The sequence below is a fragment of the Lotus japonicus genome, chromosome 2 (genome assembly GCF_012489685.1).
Source record: "Lotus japonicus ecotype B-129 chromosome 2, LjGifu_v1.2".
In the NCBI taxonomy this organism is placed as follows: domain Eukaryota; kingdom Viridiplantae; phylum Streptophyta; class Magnoliopsida; order Fabales; family Fabaceae; genus Lotus; species Lotus japonicus.
This window is the reverse complement of record NC_080042.1, coordinates 19,695,306-19,712,616: the sequence shown is the minus strand read 5'-3', so window position 1 is coordinate 19,712,616 and position 17,311 is coordinate 19,695,306. Positions and strand designations below refer to the sequence as shown.

The 17,311-nt window shown below is 37.2% G+C and overlaps 2 protein-coding genes across 2 annotated transcripts; one reads left to right on the top strand and one right to left on the bottom strand.

Moving 5' to 3' along the window:
- The first annotated feature begins 772 nt into the window (after window positions 1-772).
- On the top strand, window positions 773-2,427 carry LOC130736193 (uncharacterized). The gene is made up of 2 exons (XM_057588037.1): window positions 773-1,737; window positions 1,836-2,427. The coding sequence occupies exons 1-2, from the start codon at window positions 773-775 to the stop codon at window positions 2,425-2,427; spliced, it is 1,557 nt and encodes a 518-aa protein (XP_057444020.1).
- A 14,217-nt stretch (window positions 2,428-16,644) lies between these two features.
- On the bottom strand, window positions 16,645-17,046 carry LOC130736192 (secreted RxLR effector protein 78-like). Its single transcript, XM_057588036.1, has one exon. It carries the CDS (start codon window positions 17,044-17,046, stop codon window positions 16,645-16,647), a length of 402 nt encoding a protein of 133 aa, XP_057444019.1.
- Between the last annotated feature and the right edge of the window lie 265 nt (window positions 17,047-17,311).

Here is a 17,311-nt window from a genome sequence, read left to right as displayed (position 1 = left end):
GCGTAGAACACGCCATGACCTTGGGCCTCCCTTCCCGAAGCCCAACTGGCCCATTTAGACAGACTAAAGGCGCCAAAGCCCAACTCCACCTCTATAAATAGGAGGGGAATACCAACTGTAAGGGACTCTTAGCTCATTTGAGAAATAATAGCATTGAAATTCAGTTATATTTTATCTCTCTAAGCGGTTAGAGTTTCTCTCTCTAAGCATTCACATCACTTTCCTCACACTTTGGGTACTACCTTTCCTCTCAATGTTCTAGCACGGAACACAAACCTTTGTGGAAATTTGTGAAAAAACAAAAACTAGGTAGTGGAGGTGGGAATAATATGATCGAATGCAATTTTTGTGGAGAGAGTTTTCAGGGATCCTACACTAGAGTAAGAGCTCACTTGTTGGATGGGGGGTGTGGTGTTAGAGCTTGTTCCAAAGTAACTACTTCAATGAGAGCAGATTTAAGGAAGTTAAACAATGAGGCGCAGCACAAGATTAACCAGAAAAAAAGCACAAAAACAGTCTCTTTGCCCTCACTTTCTCGTGAGAGTGAGATTGTTGATCCGAAAAAGAGGAAGGTATCATTTTTAGAAAAGGGCTTCAATACTCAAGCTATGAAACACTTGACAATGAGATAACTAGAATGTTTTATTCTTCCGGGTTGCCATTTCATCTTGCAAGAAATCCACATTATAGGAATGCATTTTCTTATGCTTGCAATAATTCTATTAGTGGATAGCAACCTCCCGGTTATAACAAGTTGAGAACTACTTTGTTAATGAATGAAAGAAGTCATGTAGAGAGGCTATTGGTGCCAATTAAGAGTACTTGGAGCGAAAAAGGAGTCACAATTGTTAGCGATGGGTGGAGTGATCCTCAAAGAATACCTCTTATTAATTTCATGGCGGTCACAGAGGATGGGCCTATGTTTTTAAAAGCTGTAGATTGTTCCAATGTTAAAAAGGACAATGAATTCATTGCCAAACACTTGAATGATGTTATAATGGAGGTTGGCCCCTCTAATGTGGTGCAAGTGGTGACTGATAAAGCACCGGTTTGCAAGCCGTCAGGTTTAATTGTTGAGAATGAATTTCCAACAATTTATTGGACTCCTTGTGTGGTGCATACCCTCAACCTTGCTTTGAAGAATATTTATGCTGCAAAGAATACTGAGAAGAACTCTGTTGTGTATGATGAATGTTCTTGGATCACAATAATTGCTGAAGATGCTATGTTAATTAAGAACTTCATTGTATGTCACTCTGTGAGGTTATCTATTTTTAACTCTTTCAATACTTTGAAGATGCTCTCCATTGCTCCTACAAGATTTGCTTCCACTATAGTGATGCTCAAGAGGTTTAAGCAGATAAAGAAAGGGCTTCAAGAGATGGTCATTAGTGAGGAATGGTCTACCTACAAGGATGATGATGTGCAAAAGGTCAAATTTGTGAAGGAAACTTTGTTGGATGATCTTTGGTGGGACAAAGTGGATTACATTCTTTCTTTCACAAGCCCTATCTATGATGTTTTAAGAAGAATGGACACGGATGCTTCAACTCTCCACACAGTATATGAAATGTGGGATTCTATGATTGAAAATGTAAAAAAGCTCATATACAAGTATGGAAGAAAGATGGACTCCGAGCACTCTCCATTTTATGAGGTAGTGCATGGCATATTAATTGATTGTTGGACAAAGAGTAGCACACCTCTTCATTGTTTAGCTCACTCATTGAACCCAAGGTCATTATTTATATTATATCTACAATTCTTTTATCTTATTTGAATTTATATATAAGTATATAACCAAATAACCATATTTATATGTATATTATTTGTAGATATTATAGTGTTGAATGGCTTGCTGAAGATTCGAGTAGAGTTCGTCCACATCTAGATCTGGAAATTACCCGTGAAAGGACGAAATGCTTCAAAAGGTTTTTTCCGGATCCGGAAGAGAGGAGGAAAGTGAATGTAGAGTTTGCTAAATTTGCGGGTGGAAGAGAAGGATTTGCTGACATTGACAGTTTGGGTGATATGGGAAATATTGGTGCTAAGGAGTGGTGGATTATTCATGGTATTAATGCTCCAACACTTCAACCCCTTGCCCTTAAGTTACTCGGGCAACCATGTTCTTCTTCATGTTGTGAGAGAAATTGGAGCACTTACTCTTTCATTCATTCTTTAAAGAGAAACAAGATGACACCACGTAGAACCGAGGATTTAGTGTTCATTCATAGCAATCTCTGCCTTATTTCAAGAAGATCCGAAGAATATGAAAAAGGGGAATGCAAGATGTGGGATATAGCGGGAGATGAGTTTGGTCCACTTGATGAGAGTGGAGTTCTTGAAGTTGCCAACTTATCATTGGATGAACCGGAGCTAGAGGCTATGATTTTCAATAATGATGATGTTCAAGAAGCCACTACATAGAGTAGTTCTCTTTTTTACGAGACAAAAAGCTTATTTTGTTAAAGGATGCTTCTTAGTATTTTTTGTGACGCTTGGCTTAGACAAACCTTAATTACAATGTCCTTTTTATTTTATGAATATGTTATATGAATGTTCTTTTTATTTTATGAGTTTATATATATATATAGTATATGTGTATTTTGAAATGTGGACCAAAATAGGTAGGCAGAAAAAATAGAATGACAAGAATAAAATACTTACAACAATAGAGCTTTTATTGAGAACTTCAAAGAATGGATTACAATGCGAAAGAGATATTACACAGATTGAGAGAGAGAAGGAGATGGGTTTTACCGGATGACTTCCCCGAATGGGTAAGCTTCCTTTTATACATACTTTGAACCACTACTGTATCTTGGGTTATGATAACTCTGGTTACTTTTTTGAAATAACTCGAGTTTTCTTTTTTGAAAATTATTGATGACTATTTTGGCTGCTTCTTCTTTTGGGTTGATGGCTGATAGAACTTGTCTGCCACGCCTATCACTTTTGTCATTTTGCCATGATTTGCTTTGATCTTGATCCAAATGTCTTGTCTTTTGCAATTATGTCTTCCACTTAATAGAAAGAGTGGAAGCCCTTATTGAAACATTCATCTCCATTTTCTTGAAGATAATTATTGTCTTGAATATTGGAGGAAGCTTCGTCTTCTAGTGAATCAGATTTTTGACTTTCCGAAACTAGCTCCAATCTAGATCTGAATTCTTCTTGAGAGGTGGCTGAGGCTAGTTCAGCCATGATCTTTGACTTTTCTTGTAAGAATAAGGCCTCTTGGTTGATTAGAGGCGTAGATGGTGTTCCTGTTAACTGTGCTTGGCTCTTCTGGGTAAGAAGTTAATTTTTTGCCCATTCATCAATTTTAGCCTTCTGAATTAACTTGATGTCGAACTTAGCCCACCATTTAATTCGGATAGCCCTTTGAAGTTGATAGAGATCAGTTTCATTATAAAGTTGAAATGAACACCAATCCCAGGTCATTATCTAGGAGATGGCCTGTGAAGCAGTGAAATATAAAAGCCTTTCTTCTGGACGAAAATGAGTCTTTTGAACAAAGTGTTTGAATAAAGGTTGGACTTCTTCAGGGAAGATGCTAAAATCTAGTCCTACCTGATGAAACCATAATTTGAACCATTGTGGGAATCTCAAAGAAATTCCCTTTTTGAACCATACAAACCATGAATGTTGGAATGGTCGGAGATATAGAAAGAAGTACCATGCATCCATGTAATCAAAGTAATTGTGCCCTGATGGAGTAAATTATCATGAGAACTGTTTTGATTGGAACAGAGGTTGGTTCCATTCTTGTATGTTGAGAACTTTGAGGATCTTCACTTTTGAGTAAATGATTTCTCCATTTTTGTCTTTGTTATGGGTAACTTCTATTGAGTCAGTGTCCACTAAGATAAACTCGTAAAAGAGTTTTCCTTTTGAAGGGTGCCCGAGCATGTAATGAAAGTTTGGAGGAAATACTTGTTTAGCAATTTCTCTTGGGTGACAGTCAAACCAAGCCTTTTCGATCATGATTGACGGAAGGCGTTCTGGTTTTTCTTGATACTCATATTGTTCTGTCTTGCCTGGAGTTTTTAAGGAAATTGTGTTATGATAGTCTAGTATGGAATACTTGTTGGATATTGGGACTAACGAGCTTTTTGATTTTGAGGGAGTTTGTACTATCTGAGAGGCAGTGGGCCTCTGAGAAGATTTTATTGGTGTTGATGGGCTAGGAAGCTTAATCATTTTAAGTGGTGTTACTGCCACTGGGGTTGATGATCCAGCTATTGAATTTGGTAGTTTTCTGGTTGATCCCAGTGGGGGACCATAAATGGTCTTTCGAAGTCGGTTTTTCACTCATGGTTTCCCTGTAAGAATTCTCTTGTTAGAAAATCTGGAAGGGAATTATGATCTCCTTTAATATGAATAATATCAAATTCAAAACATGAAAGTAATGATTGCCATCTCTAACATCCCACCAACCAAGTAACGACCTCATAGGAAATACGAAACCCTAGAAAGTCGGAATAGGCAAATACGCGCTAACAATCTAACTATACTATAATATATATATATATATATATATATATATATAATATATGTGTGTGTGTGTATGCATGTATGTGTGAATATTTTACTATATTGCTTGTTTGCACGTAAACCGAGACGTCGGTCAATCGACCTTAAATCGACCCGGCAATAAGAGTACCAAAGACATGGTCACAATAACCCCAAAAAGAAGATGAACTCGAGATAGAGGTAGGATAGGCTAAATAGATGATCTGATCACATCTCTTGACAATGATAAATGCATTGTCTCAGAGTGATCGAAACCCGAACCAAGCTAAAAGAGTGATACTTTAATCACTCTAAAGAGGTGATATTGAACCTTGAGAGGGGAAATACACTCTAATTTAGCACTAACAAACCTGAACCAGTATAATATTGCATCAGTTTTGTCCCGACATGGAAAATAATAAAGAAATCGACCAGTCGGAGCCCTAGGATTTGTGTGCCGATGACTCACGCTTGCAATCAGCCATGACACCCTTTCTCCATCACCTCTGATGACTTCTGAAGCTTTCCAAACTCCTCCCACGCAACCAGAAGCCCTAGGTTAATCACCATGCATGAAAACCTATTGGTGGTGCAACCTTGAAAATGCTTAAGCTTGGATTAGCCATTTAATCACTTTTCAGCCTATATAAATGGTACCATTCGACTCCACGCGACCCCAGCATCACACTAAGCCCCTTGAAACCCTCAGAGAGTGCCAAGAGAGCTTGAGAGAAGAGAAAAACCGAGAGGAAGTTCAGAAACTTCTTCTCTTCGAATCTCTCAAACCAGAGAGAGTCAGACACTAATTCTTGTTCCATTGAGTTCCTGGAGAGGAGAGGAAGAGAATCGACTACTCGTGGTCACGTTTTGGTCGAGAAACGAAGCTTCCACCATCTCCGGCGAAGCTCCGGCGACCCCTCAACCTGTAACACGTCTTTTCTCTCATCACCGAGCACTTCAGCCACACCCACGAGTACCATTGAACTCCCCACAACCTGTAGATCAAGTCCCAGTACCCGGAGTAGCACGGCGGTCACGTTTCACGATTCTCCGATCATTTTCTCCGGCGGTCTCTGCGTTTTCCGGCGAGTAAGCTTCTGAAACTCGCTTATTTTAGCTTGTTTTTTATCCAAATTGATCCCCTAAGCATCTTAGGACATAGATAGGAAGCTTTAGACTAGTTTAGAGCCATGAATCGTTAGGAATCAATGAGAACCGATCCAAGGTCTTTGAAGCTCGAAGAGGCTATCGGGTTGAGCTTCTGAGAGTGAATTGGCCTGCAAACTGGATTAGTTTATGCTTCTGGAAAGCTAAGGAGCTTTTAGGATAGCTAATTGTAGGAATAGAGCCCTGAAGAGGAAAGCCCCAATTTCACCTTGTGGGCAGCCTCTGAAATCGCGATTTGGCACTGTTAGAGTGCCCAGAAATTGAAATTGATGATTCCATTGAACTCAGAAGGTAGAAAACTATAGGAATGGACTATTAGATGTTAACATTAGGCTCAGTTTATAGATTTCTTTGTTTGCAAGTAGACTTTGAATTAAGTGCTTAAAATAAGTGATTCTGAACCTGAGTATAAGCTGAGAACAGTAAAGTGAACTTAACAGAACCTGAAACCAGTGGGATAATAATCAGGTAAAGACTCAGGAGTTGTAGCTTAGTCATAGGATTTATTTACATAATATGGCTTAAATAATTAGAAATAATTAAGTAGAAATATTTTACCTTAAGTTAGATTAATTGATTAATGACTTAAGAATAATAAGAACAGAGGATTAATGATGATGTATAGGACATGAGGACAGAGATGGTAACATGAAAAGAATTATAGGGATTAGCTATTAGAAAATGAAATTAGTTTGCATAATATGACTAGATGATTAAGTTGTTGTTTTTAAATTAGTAATTAACCTAAGTGGATAGTTTAGTGACTAAAAACTAATTAGGTCAGATTAGTGGACATGCAAAATATAGGTTACACTCTAGTTAGTTGAGATCAAGGTTAAGTTAGAATGACGCTAGTTTAATAGCTAAAAGGCATAATAATAATAATAATAATAATAATAATAATAATAATAATAGTAATAACGATAGTAACGAACGATTTAATGCCTCGATTAGCCTATCTTGACCCAAGCATAATCAATGATGCAGAGGGAGCTATCTCAGACACACACAATCCTCTAGTGGTAAAGGTTAAAGGTAAGGGGGGTTATACAAGACCTTGTCTTGGTACACAGCTCATAAGTTGAACGTTATTACGGTAGAAAGCATATTATTACTTACTTATATGTTATTGGATGCATGATTGGATGTTCTACTTGAAGAGTGAATGTTGGATGAATTTTTATGCTGAATTGTTGTGACTGTGATCCATGATTGAAGTGATGCACAGTAGAAAGAGATGATAGTACGCTATGGGATATAGTGGTACTTAGGATTATAAATGACATAGTATCAGGATTGTCCCTGATACGTTAAAGCATCTGAAGTAGTGGGAAGAGGGAAAAGATAATCCCAGATTTAATGAGTTATTGATACTTGCTTTTGAAAATTGAACCACATATAACACCTTAGGATTACCCGTAGGATAGGTAGAATAATAAAATGAATAATGATAGTAGAATAGGCAAGTGAGCCCTTTTCTCTAAGCAATTAAAAGTACATAACCATTAACGGCGGATTAGAACTCCCGCTTGTATTCCTAAAACTACTTGATCTTATTAAAGATCCCACCTCTATAATTACTATGGTGTACTTACTCTAAGTAAGGCAGCAGATGCTTGTTTCTAATTTATTAGAAACTTAATGGAAGTATAAGGGGGAGATGATTGATATTTGAAAATACACTTAAGGAGCAGTAAGGAGTAGGAAAGTACTGTCACTACCACTAAGAGAGTGGGAATACAAAGACGCCAAAGGTGGTCATGTTCAGAGATGAATTGACTCGGGATTTACGCGATGGCCCTACCTTTCCATCAGCTACCGGCAGGGTCCCGGAAAGGCCGGTCTGATGTGATGTAACAAGGACCGCATAGTCGTGTACTTCTGTCTGTGAGCTACTAAGCGATCATTGTCCGGTAAAGAGTGGACTGTAAGGAGTGTCCATGTTCCCGAGACGACTTTCCGAAGATAACGAAGCAATAGCTTCGGGCCCTTAAATCATACTCATCACATGATAAATAAAATAATAAAAAGGTTGGCGATGAACTCACCATTTCCTACGAAGTAGTGAGAGAAGTCAATTCGAAGGACGGAGGAATAAGGTTGATTTAGCCATATTACATTATTACTTGTGTTTGTTAACATGTGTGTGATTAATGATATGTTGGCTTATGTTTTAACGCTTATCTTATCTGATGTGTATTATTGTGCAAGTTGCGTATGACTCACCCTTGCACTTATTTTTATAAAAGCAGATAGCAGGTGTGACAATGAGCTTCCCTCCAGTCCTCGCGATCCACGCTGATTTCTCGTCCCGTGCTGGCTGGCATGTAGACCCAGTTACCGGATACTGCTTTTATCAGGGACTCACAATTTTGTGGTGCAGAGATCCAAGAGCAGGACACATCGGTTTCCCAGTGACACTCTCGATGGTGTTCTCATTCTTCCTGCCGACCCACGCTCAACACGTTGGTCCGTAGAGTCCAGGCAGTCCACAGGTGCCATATCCACAGGCAGGCGAGCCTATGGAGACCGGAGAGCCTATCCCAGCAGTACCAGTCACCGTGGTGAGCCCACCGGGATCCCCAGATCAGAGAGTTCCGCAGACCCAGGAGTCTATGAGATCTCCTCCACCCCGAAGGAACTTGTCTTGCTTTCGGGTCACAGCCCGCAAGCGAGTGAGATCTCCTAGATTCTCCCGAGATGCCAGGATTTACCGTCGCAGGTTGCGGAGAGGTGAGGCGTCCGGAGTCAGAGAGTCCGAGCAGGGTCCGACAGCAGAGCCAGGGTCAGTGCCAGCAACCAGCAGGGGAGTCAATGAGGAGGATCCGGAGGAGGAAGATCTGAGGGGATGAAGCCATATGCATGTTATGAATGTTCTGTGTGGTTTATATCGTTATTCTCCGTAGTCTTAGGTTAGGAGGTTGAAATGCCTGGGGATGTTAAGGGAAACGCTCGAGTACTCTTTACTCTTGCGATCCCGACCTAATGAGGAAACCCTAAGTAGAAAAAAAAAATTTCACTATTTCACGTCGCGTGCTCACTCCTAAGTGATGGAGTTAGGGTGAACTTGTCACTTAAGGAAGGGGACGCCACACCATCTGGCGAAAATATGTTTTGAAACCAAATTTTTAACATCCTTTTGTAAAAAAGACGGGGCCGCTTTGCAATCGGTCTTGATTAAAAACTTCTTGTTAAAAGGATCATCTTGAAATTTTGTAACACATAAAACGATTGTTAAAATCTCTTTTTTGAGAGTTGAATATTTTTGTTGGGCAAGATGCCAAATTCCTAAATAAAATCGCACAATTTGTTCTTTTGAAGAATTAGGACACATTTGTTTAAGGATCCCACCATAACCTAAATCTGAGGCATCTGCTTCTACTATTAAAAAGGCTTCAGGGTCTGGTATTCCTAGGCATGGAAGATATTTGACTGACTGTTTTATCTTTTGAACAGTTAGGGTCATTTCTTCTTTCCATTGTGGTGGATCTTTCTTAAGCCTTTTAAACAAAGGAGCACATATGACTCTAATGTTTGGAATAAAATCAGCGATATAATTTACACAACCTAAGAATCTTTGTAATTGATTTTTATCTTTGATTTCATATGGAAATTTATCGGCAAATTCCAATGATCTTTGAATAGGGGTTATTGTGCCTTGATAAATTTCATAACCAAGAAATCTTGTTTTAGTTTGAAAGATTTTCATTTTCTTGGCCGAAACTACTAAACCATTCTCTTTAATAATTTCAATGAATTTGTTTAAGTGTTGAATGTGTTGATTAATATTTTTTGAAAATATTAAAACATCATCTAGATAAACTATTGAAAACTCCATATAAGGATTAAAGATTTCATTCATGATATTCTGAAATTCACTAGCAGCATTTTTAAGACCTTGGGGCATCACATTCCATTCATAATGCCCAAAGGGAACTACAAACGCGGTTTTGTACCTGTCTTCCTCCGTCACCAAAATTTGATAATATCCTGATTTCATATCAAATTTAGAGAATATGGTAGAATTATGCAATCTTTTGATCAAATATATTTTATTCGGTATTGGGTACCTAATCCATCTTAGTATCTTATTAAGAGATTTATAGTTAATGACTAATCTTGGAGCCCCCGCTCTAATTCTGAGGCATTTAGTACATAAAACCCTGAACAACTCCATGGTGATTTTGAGGGTCTAACCAGGCCTTTGTCTAAATATTCTTGAATTTCTTTTTTACAATACTCTAAATATTGTTGATTCATTTGAATGGGTCGTGCTTTTGTGGGTATATCCTTTTCATTGAATCCATCTTCATATGGTAAAGTAATTGTGTGCTTCTTGCGATGATGAAAAGCCATTGGATTTGTTTCACAAATTTCTTTTTCTATTTTATCTTGAAACTCTGTTATTATCTTTTAAAGATTGGGAGTATGAATCTGTTCTTCAATTCTTTTATATTGAATTTCTTCATTCAACATATTAATATGTTTTCTTTTCTGTTGAATTAGATTGACTCTTTTCCGCTGAATTAGGTTGAGTTTTGAAATTGACGCATCTTGTAGTAGGTTTAATTCTTTCAATCTTGGAGGCTGTAAGAATTCAAAGAAAACTTCTTGACCTAGAGCTTTTGTAATTATTCCTTCTCTTGAAGTTTTGAATGGGTATAGTAAGCTTATAAAAGGTGTCCCTAATATAACTTTGTTTGATATGTTTTTTGCTAAAACAAATAAGGTAGTGTAACATATTTTATTTTTACAAATTTTTGCTTGAGATAATTTGTATCGTATATTAAGTTTTGACCCTGTGGCACTACTAACTCCTTCTGTAGTTTTTTCGTAGTATTGGGTAGGAATTAATCCTTCTTGAATGCAATTGACATCAGCTCCACTATCTATTAGAGCAACAATGTCAAATCTTTCTTCATGAATTACCAAGGTAATCTCACAATGCCATTTATGTCTAGTAATCAAATTGAGCATATTAATATATGCTTCTTGAGTACTATCTGAATTCTCACACCCAGGAGAACTAGCTTTGTGCTTTTGAGTTTTTAAGATCTCTTTTCCTTCTAGTTCCATTAACCTGTATTCTAAGTTAATGTCATTTTGTTTTAAAATGGTTATTTCTTCTTTGAGTGTTTTAATTTCATCTTGAAGATCTTTTATTGAGGCAGTCTCACTTGGTTTTTTAAATTTTTTGTAGATCTCATTCATGCTTATTGGGTTAACTTCTTCAATTTTGAATTTTTCAGTTTTTTCGATTAAAACATTCAATTGACTTATGAATTCATCTCTAAGGGGCGAATCTTCCATTTTGTCAATTATGAAAATTAAACTGAGAGTTTGATCTTTAGTGAGCACGTTAACTTGTCTGAGACACCTTGAACAGTCACAAGGACTTGTCCCATCTTGACCTATACACTCCCTTTCTTCATTTTCAGAAAAATTAGAGTCTGTTTCATTTGAGTATTCAATTTGGTTGACCTCGTCATCTTCTTCATATTCTGAAGTAGACAAATCTTCAGGTTCCTCAGTGTTGATTAAAACACTTAATAAACTTTGTTTGATGTTGTCATCAAGTTTAAGGTTATTAATTTTTTTTTGGGTTGTGCACTTATTGGCGTAGTGACCAGGTTTGCCACACTTCCAAAAAACATTTTTCTTATTATTATTAGAGCTTTTATTAGGCTTCTTACTAGATCCTTTGTTGGTTTGCTCTGATTTTTTATAGTTTTGAAAATTAGATCTTTTCCTAAAAGGTCTCTTATTTGTTGAGGAATCTTTTTGAGCTTTTCTCTTAGCAACTCTTTTTTATTGTGTAGTAGGAGCCCTAATAGGTTCTACACCATATTGTTAGCAGAAGTTTCCTACTTCTCGTCGGCTTATTGAAACTTCTTTTTACATTTTATGTTGGAGTTTGAAGTCGGTAAGACTTGCAAACCAGTATGAATTATTCCATTATGAATCTGCCCGAAGGTTAATAAGTCAGAGTTAGGAGAGCTATCACTGAAGGTTTGAATGGTTTGGTAGACTTTCTCTTGCATTAGTCTCGGAAGTCCAACTATGAAGCGTTCTTTCCAGAATGGACTGGACCCATCTTCTCTTAATACTACTTTTGAAAGGAACATGTTCTTATACCATCGGTAATCAGACATGGTTGGACAGTAAAGATTGGCGAGCTGATTTTTGGCTCTTTCTCTAAACATATTGGGATCTCCTACAAAGTGTAATATTATTGTATAAACTAGTGTTGAAACAGCATCTTCCTCACCATTTTCTTTTGTCTTGGTTAAAATTATCATTCTGTCTTGTTCACTTATTAAATTATCCCACCAACCATTTAACTGACCGGTGAAACCCTGAGTGATAACCATGGCAGCAGCCCGATCAGAATTATTTTTTGCCTTATAAGCCATTGCGGCCATAACCATTTGGTTTGTTAAATCAAGAATGGCTTGCTCACTCATGCCATCTAAATTCCATTCATTGATTCCAGATCCTGAGAAATGATTTTGAACAAGTTCTCCTCTTTCTTCGAATTGGACATCTGGATAGGTTGGCCTAGTGTAATAATTCCTAAGTTTGGGATAATGTTGTTGGTTTCCCTTTATCTTATTAATCGATAAATCTTCTTTTTCAAAATGATTTACTGTTGAATCCTTCAAAGTAAGTTTTTGCAATTTTAGTTTAATATCTTCCAAATCTTGGGTTTTCAAAATCTTTATTGATCTTAGGTCTTCTTTTGTATAACTAGGGACCTTTAGAATTGGGCTTTGTAAACCTTTTCAAGTCATGGAAAGGATAGGAAATTTAGAAATATCTTTTTCTTCTTTTGACTCTATCCTTGTTAACTGTTTTGTCATGGTAGTTAACATAAGGATTGAATAATTCATTTGTTGATGAATTTTACCAATATCTTCTTTATCGACTATACCTTCTTTACTTATCTTTTTGTAAGGAGAAGCTTTAACTTCTAGATCTCCCACTTGGATTTTTACTCCTTCTTGGGGTGGATATTCCCAAACTACTTCCTTATCTTGAACAGTTTTCCAGGTTGAACTTATTTTTCCTAACGGATTAACTTCTTTTGAAAAAGGATAATCAATTTGATTTTCGATACAAAAGGATTCAAACCAGTCAGAGAAGTAATAGTTAAGCTCTTGATCTTCCATAGATTGGTAATACAGTATTCTATAATTTTATGTCTCTTCTTTTGAAAAGGTTGCAAAATACCAATCTCTTTTTGGCTTATTGTAACCTGCTAAAAAGTCTTCTTTAATCCATTTCTTGTCAATTTGAAAAGGGTAATCTCTTGTTAAAGTGTTTAAAACCTGAGAAGCAGTTGGAGAGTATTCAGGGGAATCTGGATGGGTTTGATAAACCGGTTGGGAGAGGTTTGGAAAACTATTGTCTAACCCTTTAAGTATTATTGTTGACCCTGTTGAGGATACAGAGGATCTTGGGATATCTACCTTGTATAATTGTTCAGGAGTTCTAATAGCAAATGAATTTGATCTATTCATCCTTAGAGTTAGGTTTGTTCCTTCTTGAATTAGTTCTCGTACTTGTATATTATGAACTTTTGGTTGAGGTAAAGACTTCTTGAATACCCATTCTTCAGGAACCTTACTCATAATTTCATCATGAGTAAGCTTCTTCGGAACTTGTACTGAAGATCTATTTAGATTTGCTTCTAACATAACAGTTTCTTGTTTTGGTGATGATCCTAAGGCTTTAAAATTATAATTAATTTTTGAAACTTTATAATAAACTCTATATATTATTGAAAAAGGATCACTTTCTTCTTCAAATATGTCATCATTTGCCAACAAATCTAGTTGCAAAGCATTTTTAGTCCAACTGTTTTGTAAATTCATGGCATAGTTTGGATAACAATTGAAGAAAACAGGACCATCATGAAGGCTTGATTCTAAAACGGTAATTAAAGAATCTTTTGGTTTTAACAATCTCATGTCTCTCCACATGACAATTATTGGAGAATTGATTCCTAGTCAGAAATTAGGTTTTGCAGCTACTTGCACTAAACCTATGTGAATGAAATTATACAACAATGATATATACACACCTCATTTTCTAAACACTTCATTTCCACTCATTTTTATTTCTATCTCTCTCCTCTTATCATCTATCACATCTCATACTTCATCTCTCTTACTTTTATTTTTCTTCCTATCTCTCTCCTCCTCCACCTCATTTTAGAGGTGTCAATTTTACATGTTGATCTAAAATATCTTCATTTAACAATTTTATGCTACTCTTGTGATCAGAACTATGCTGACAACACTCTATTGTAAAAATAGAGTCGTCAGACCTATTGAACAAAGTATGTTGTTTGTAAATTTCTTTTTTCTTGACTATGGGTATTGACCAATTTTGAAGGGCTCTTTCTATAGAGGCTATTTCTAGTTCTTGTTGAGACAATCTATTGATCTCCTCGGTACTAGAGGCTGAAGGTTGGATTATCATTTTATTATTAGGTTTTCCCAAGCTTATCTCACTTAAGGTTTTAATTAATCTTGCCATATTTTAATGAGGTTTGTACCCGGGTTCGTGCTTCTTCCCAATCTAGCTAAACCAACGGGCTCACTACCTATCCAAGGCTTTACTGTCGGGGGACCACTAGACTGCAGGGGTAACTCAAACTATCCTTATACTAATCCCTCAGAAAACTGGCTTTGATTAAGAAAAACTCTTTTTTTTTTCTTTTTTTACACACACTATATCAACCAGAGACCCTAATCCCTCACGAGACCGGGCTCTGATACCCGAGTCGGAAGCATGTTAAATTTGACATAATGATAAGGTAGTATATGTGTATTTTGAAATGTGGACCAAAATAGGTAGGCAGAAAAAATAGAATATATATATCCCGTATCCTACTTTTTTTATTTTAGCCGTATCGCCGTATCCGTGTCCGTATCCGTATCTGTGTCCGTGCTTCATAGAACGAAACACAAGCATATAAGTGGACCAAAAATCCTCTTGAATAAATTTGCACATCTCATCCTCTGCCAAATCATTAAACCAGAATTAATCCCACTTCACAAGATCCAAATTCGCCACTCTGCACAACAATCTTCAAGCAAATAACACCCTAAGAAAACCAAGAAAAGCAAGTCCAGTCAAGCTTAACAAAGAGCCGTGACAATCAGAGTTATGAACCTCAACAATATACCACCAGGAAATAAAAATCAGACTTCTCACCCCATCTCCTCTAACCCAGCATAAAACACATCCCCCAACGTTAAACAATCAACAAAATTGACATAACTCAACCCATTATCAGCGGAAATATACACCAGAAATATTACAGCATCCCAATAGAGCTAGCAGGGTTCAAACTCCAATCCACAGAAGAATGCTGAGAAGTCCCTCCTCTTTGACTTCAACCAAATCTAAGATTTAAATTGAGCCAATTCAACTATGCGTTCTACTTCCACATCCACCCCTTGTTTCAATAGTACCACAGGGAATAAATTGCAGCAACACAAATTAGATAAACAGCTCGAATTGTAGATTTCCCACTGCCCAAGATATAACCAAACTGTAAAAAATGAGCTCTCGCATCATTTGGGGAAACAATAGAAATTCCCAACCACGCATAGAGACGCAACCAGACTGGCCAAGCCACTGAACAAGAACAGAACAGGTGAGAAATCGTCTCCTCCTCACTCAAACACAACCCACAAGCTACTCCTGAGTTGACTGCAAGAGCATTCATACGAGCAAGTTCTGATTTACTAGGCAATCTATTTGAAGGAGCTTTAACCCTCCAAAGTTTACTATACAGGTTTCCTTCTACAAACACTGTGTCCCCTTGTAGAAACTCATACACTGATTTCACATTGTACAAACCAGAGCCCTCCTTAATCCAAGCCCAAGTATCACACTGTCCCATGTTGGGCAAAAAACTTCTGAGAAGCAATTTGAGATCCTCCACACGCTGGGAATCTCTGTCAAAGAGATTTCTATTCCAAGCAAACCTCCACCGCCACACATCCTCATGCCACTCACCCATGTCATAAATTAAGTCTTCCTTTTGAGACGACAATTGATACAATCTCGGGAAAAGATCTTTCAGAGCACCTACACCCCACCAAACTTCAAACCCAAAAGAGAACATTTTTACCATTCCCAATTCTTCTACTGATTGCCTCACTAAACCACCTCCCCTAGCTTGAGCCTGAGCATACTGACATAAAATCTTTCCATCAAATAGAGTCATTTGGTCTCACCAAATCATTGTATTTAGCTTTTATAATATGACACCAAAGGCCATCAATTTCCAACAAAATCCTTCACTTCCACTTGCCAAGCAAAGCCCAGTTAAATAGTTTCCAATCACGTATGCCAAGGCTTACAAATCTTTTCCCACTTAAACCACGTTATTTTATCCACTTCATCAGAGCCTCCCAAAGAAATCTCCTCAGAATTCCATTATACTTCGCCACAATCCCAGTTGGCATTTAAGAAAACCCAGATAATATAAGGGAAGGGAAGACAAGACAGCTTTGATTAAGCATATCCTACCTCCAAAAGATAATTATTTCTGCTTCCATTTCGATAATCTAGCATGAAGCTTGTAGATTACCGGATCCCAGAAAGAAAGTCTTCTAGGATTACCACCTACCAGGATACCCATATATACGAAAGGGATCTGCATTTGCCGACAGTGAAGCATAGATGAAGAACTACGAAGCCAATTGCTTTGAGCACAGACACCAGCAATTTTACTTTTAAAGAAATTAACCTTAAAACATGCTACCCATTCAAAACATTTCAAGATACTTTTCACAAAAATACATTTTCAATTGAAGCATCACCAATAAAAATAGTTTCATCAGCGAACTGTAATAATGAAACAGTCGGACCACCCTCCAAGCCAAATCGAAATGGAGAAAAATAACCATTCAAAATTGCTTGTCTCATAAGCCCATTAAGTCCCTATGAAATAATTATAAATAAAAAGGGCGCAAGGGGGTCACCCTGGCGAAGACCTTTTTCCAATTTGAACTCTTCTGATGGACTGCCATTCACTAATACAGATATTGTCGAAGACTCCAAGCATCCTCGTATCCACCTCACCCAGTTTTCACCAAAATTCATCCTTTTGAGCATGTAAAACAGAAAGCTCCATTCAACAGACTCATAATCCTTTTCATAATCAACTTTTAGAACAAAAGTTGACATTTTTCTCCTCTTTGCCTCATGAATGGCCTCATTTGCAACCAGTACACTGACCTGCATATTCCTTTCACCAACAAAATAAAATTGACACTCATCAATTAAATCAGATAGCACACCTTTAATTCTGTTTGCAAGGACCTTGGAAATTACTTTAAACATGCAATTGACAAGAAATATCGGTAGAAATTCATTCAGATCATGGGGGGAGTCTACCTTTGGGATTAGCGCAATAAATGAAGCATTTGCACCCCGGGGCCAAGTGTAAGACCCTAGACTTACTTATGTAATGCTTAAGTGATAGATTGAATAAAATGAGACTTTTGGCTAAGTTTGAGTTTTGACAGATTACGTCTGTCAACTTGTGTGAATTTTTAGAGGGTCTTAACGATCTCATTTGGGAAAACTTCCTTCTTGAGAGTTGTAG

Excerpts from the sequence above, each read along its gene's own strand:
- LOC130736193 (XM_057588037.1), top strand. The coding sequence starts at position 773 with ATGAATGAAAGAAGTCATGTAGAGAGGCTATTGGTGCCAATTAAGAGT. Across the intron at positions 1,738-1,835 it reads GCTCACTCATTGAACCCAAG|ATATTATAGTGTTGAATGGC; the intron begins GTCATTATTTAT and ends TATTATTTGTAG.
- LOC130736192 (XM_057588036.1), bottom strand. The coding sequence starts at position 17,046 with ATGTTTAAAGTAATTTCCAAGGTCCTTGCAAACAGAATTAAAGGTGTG.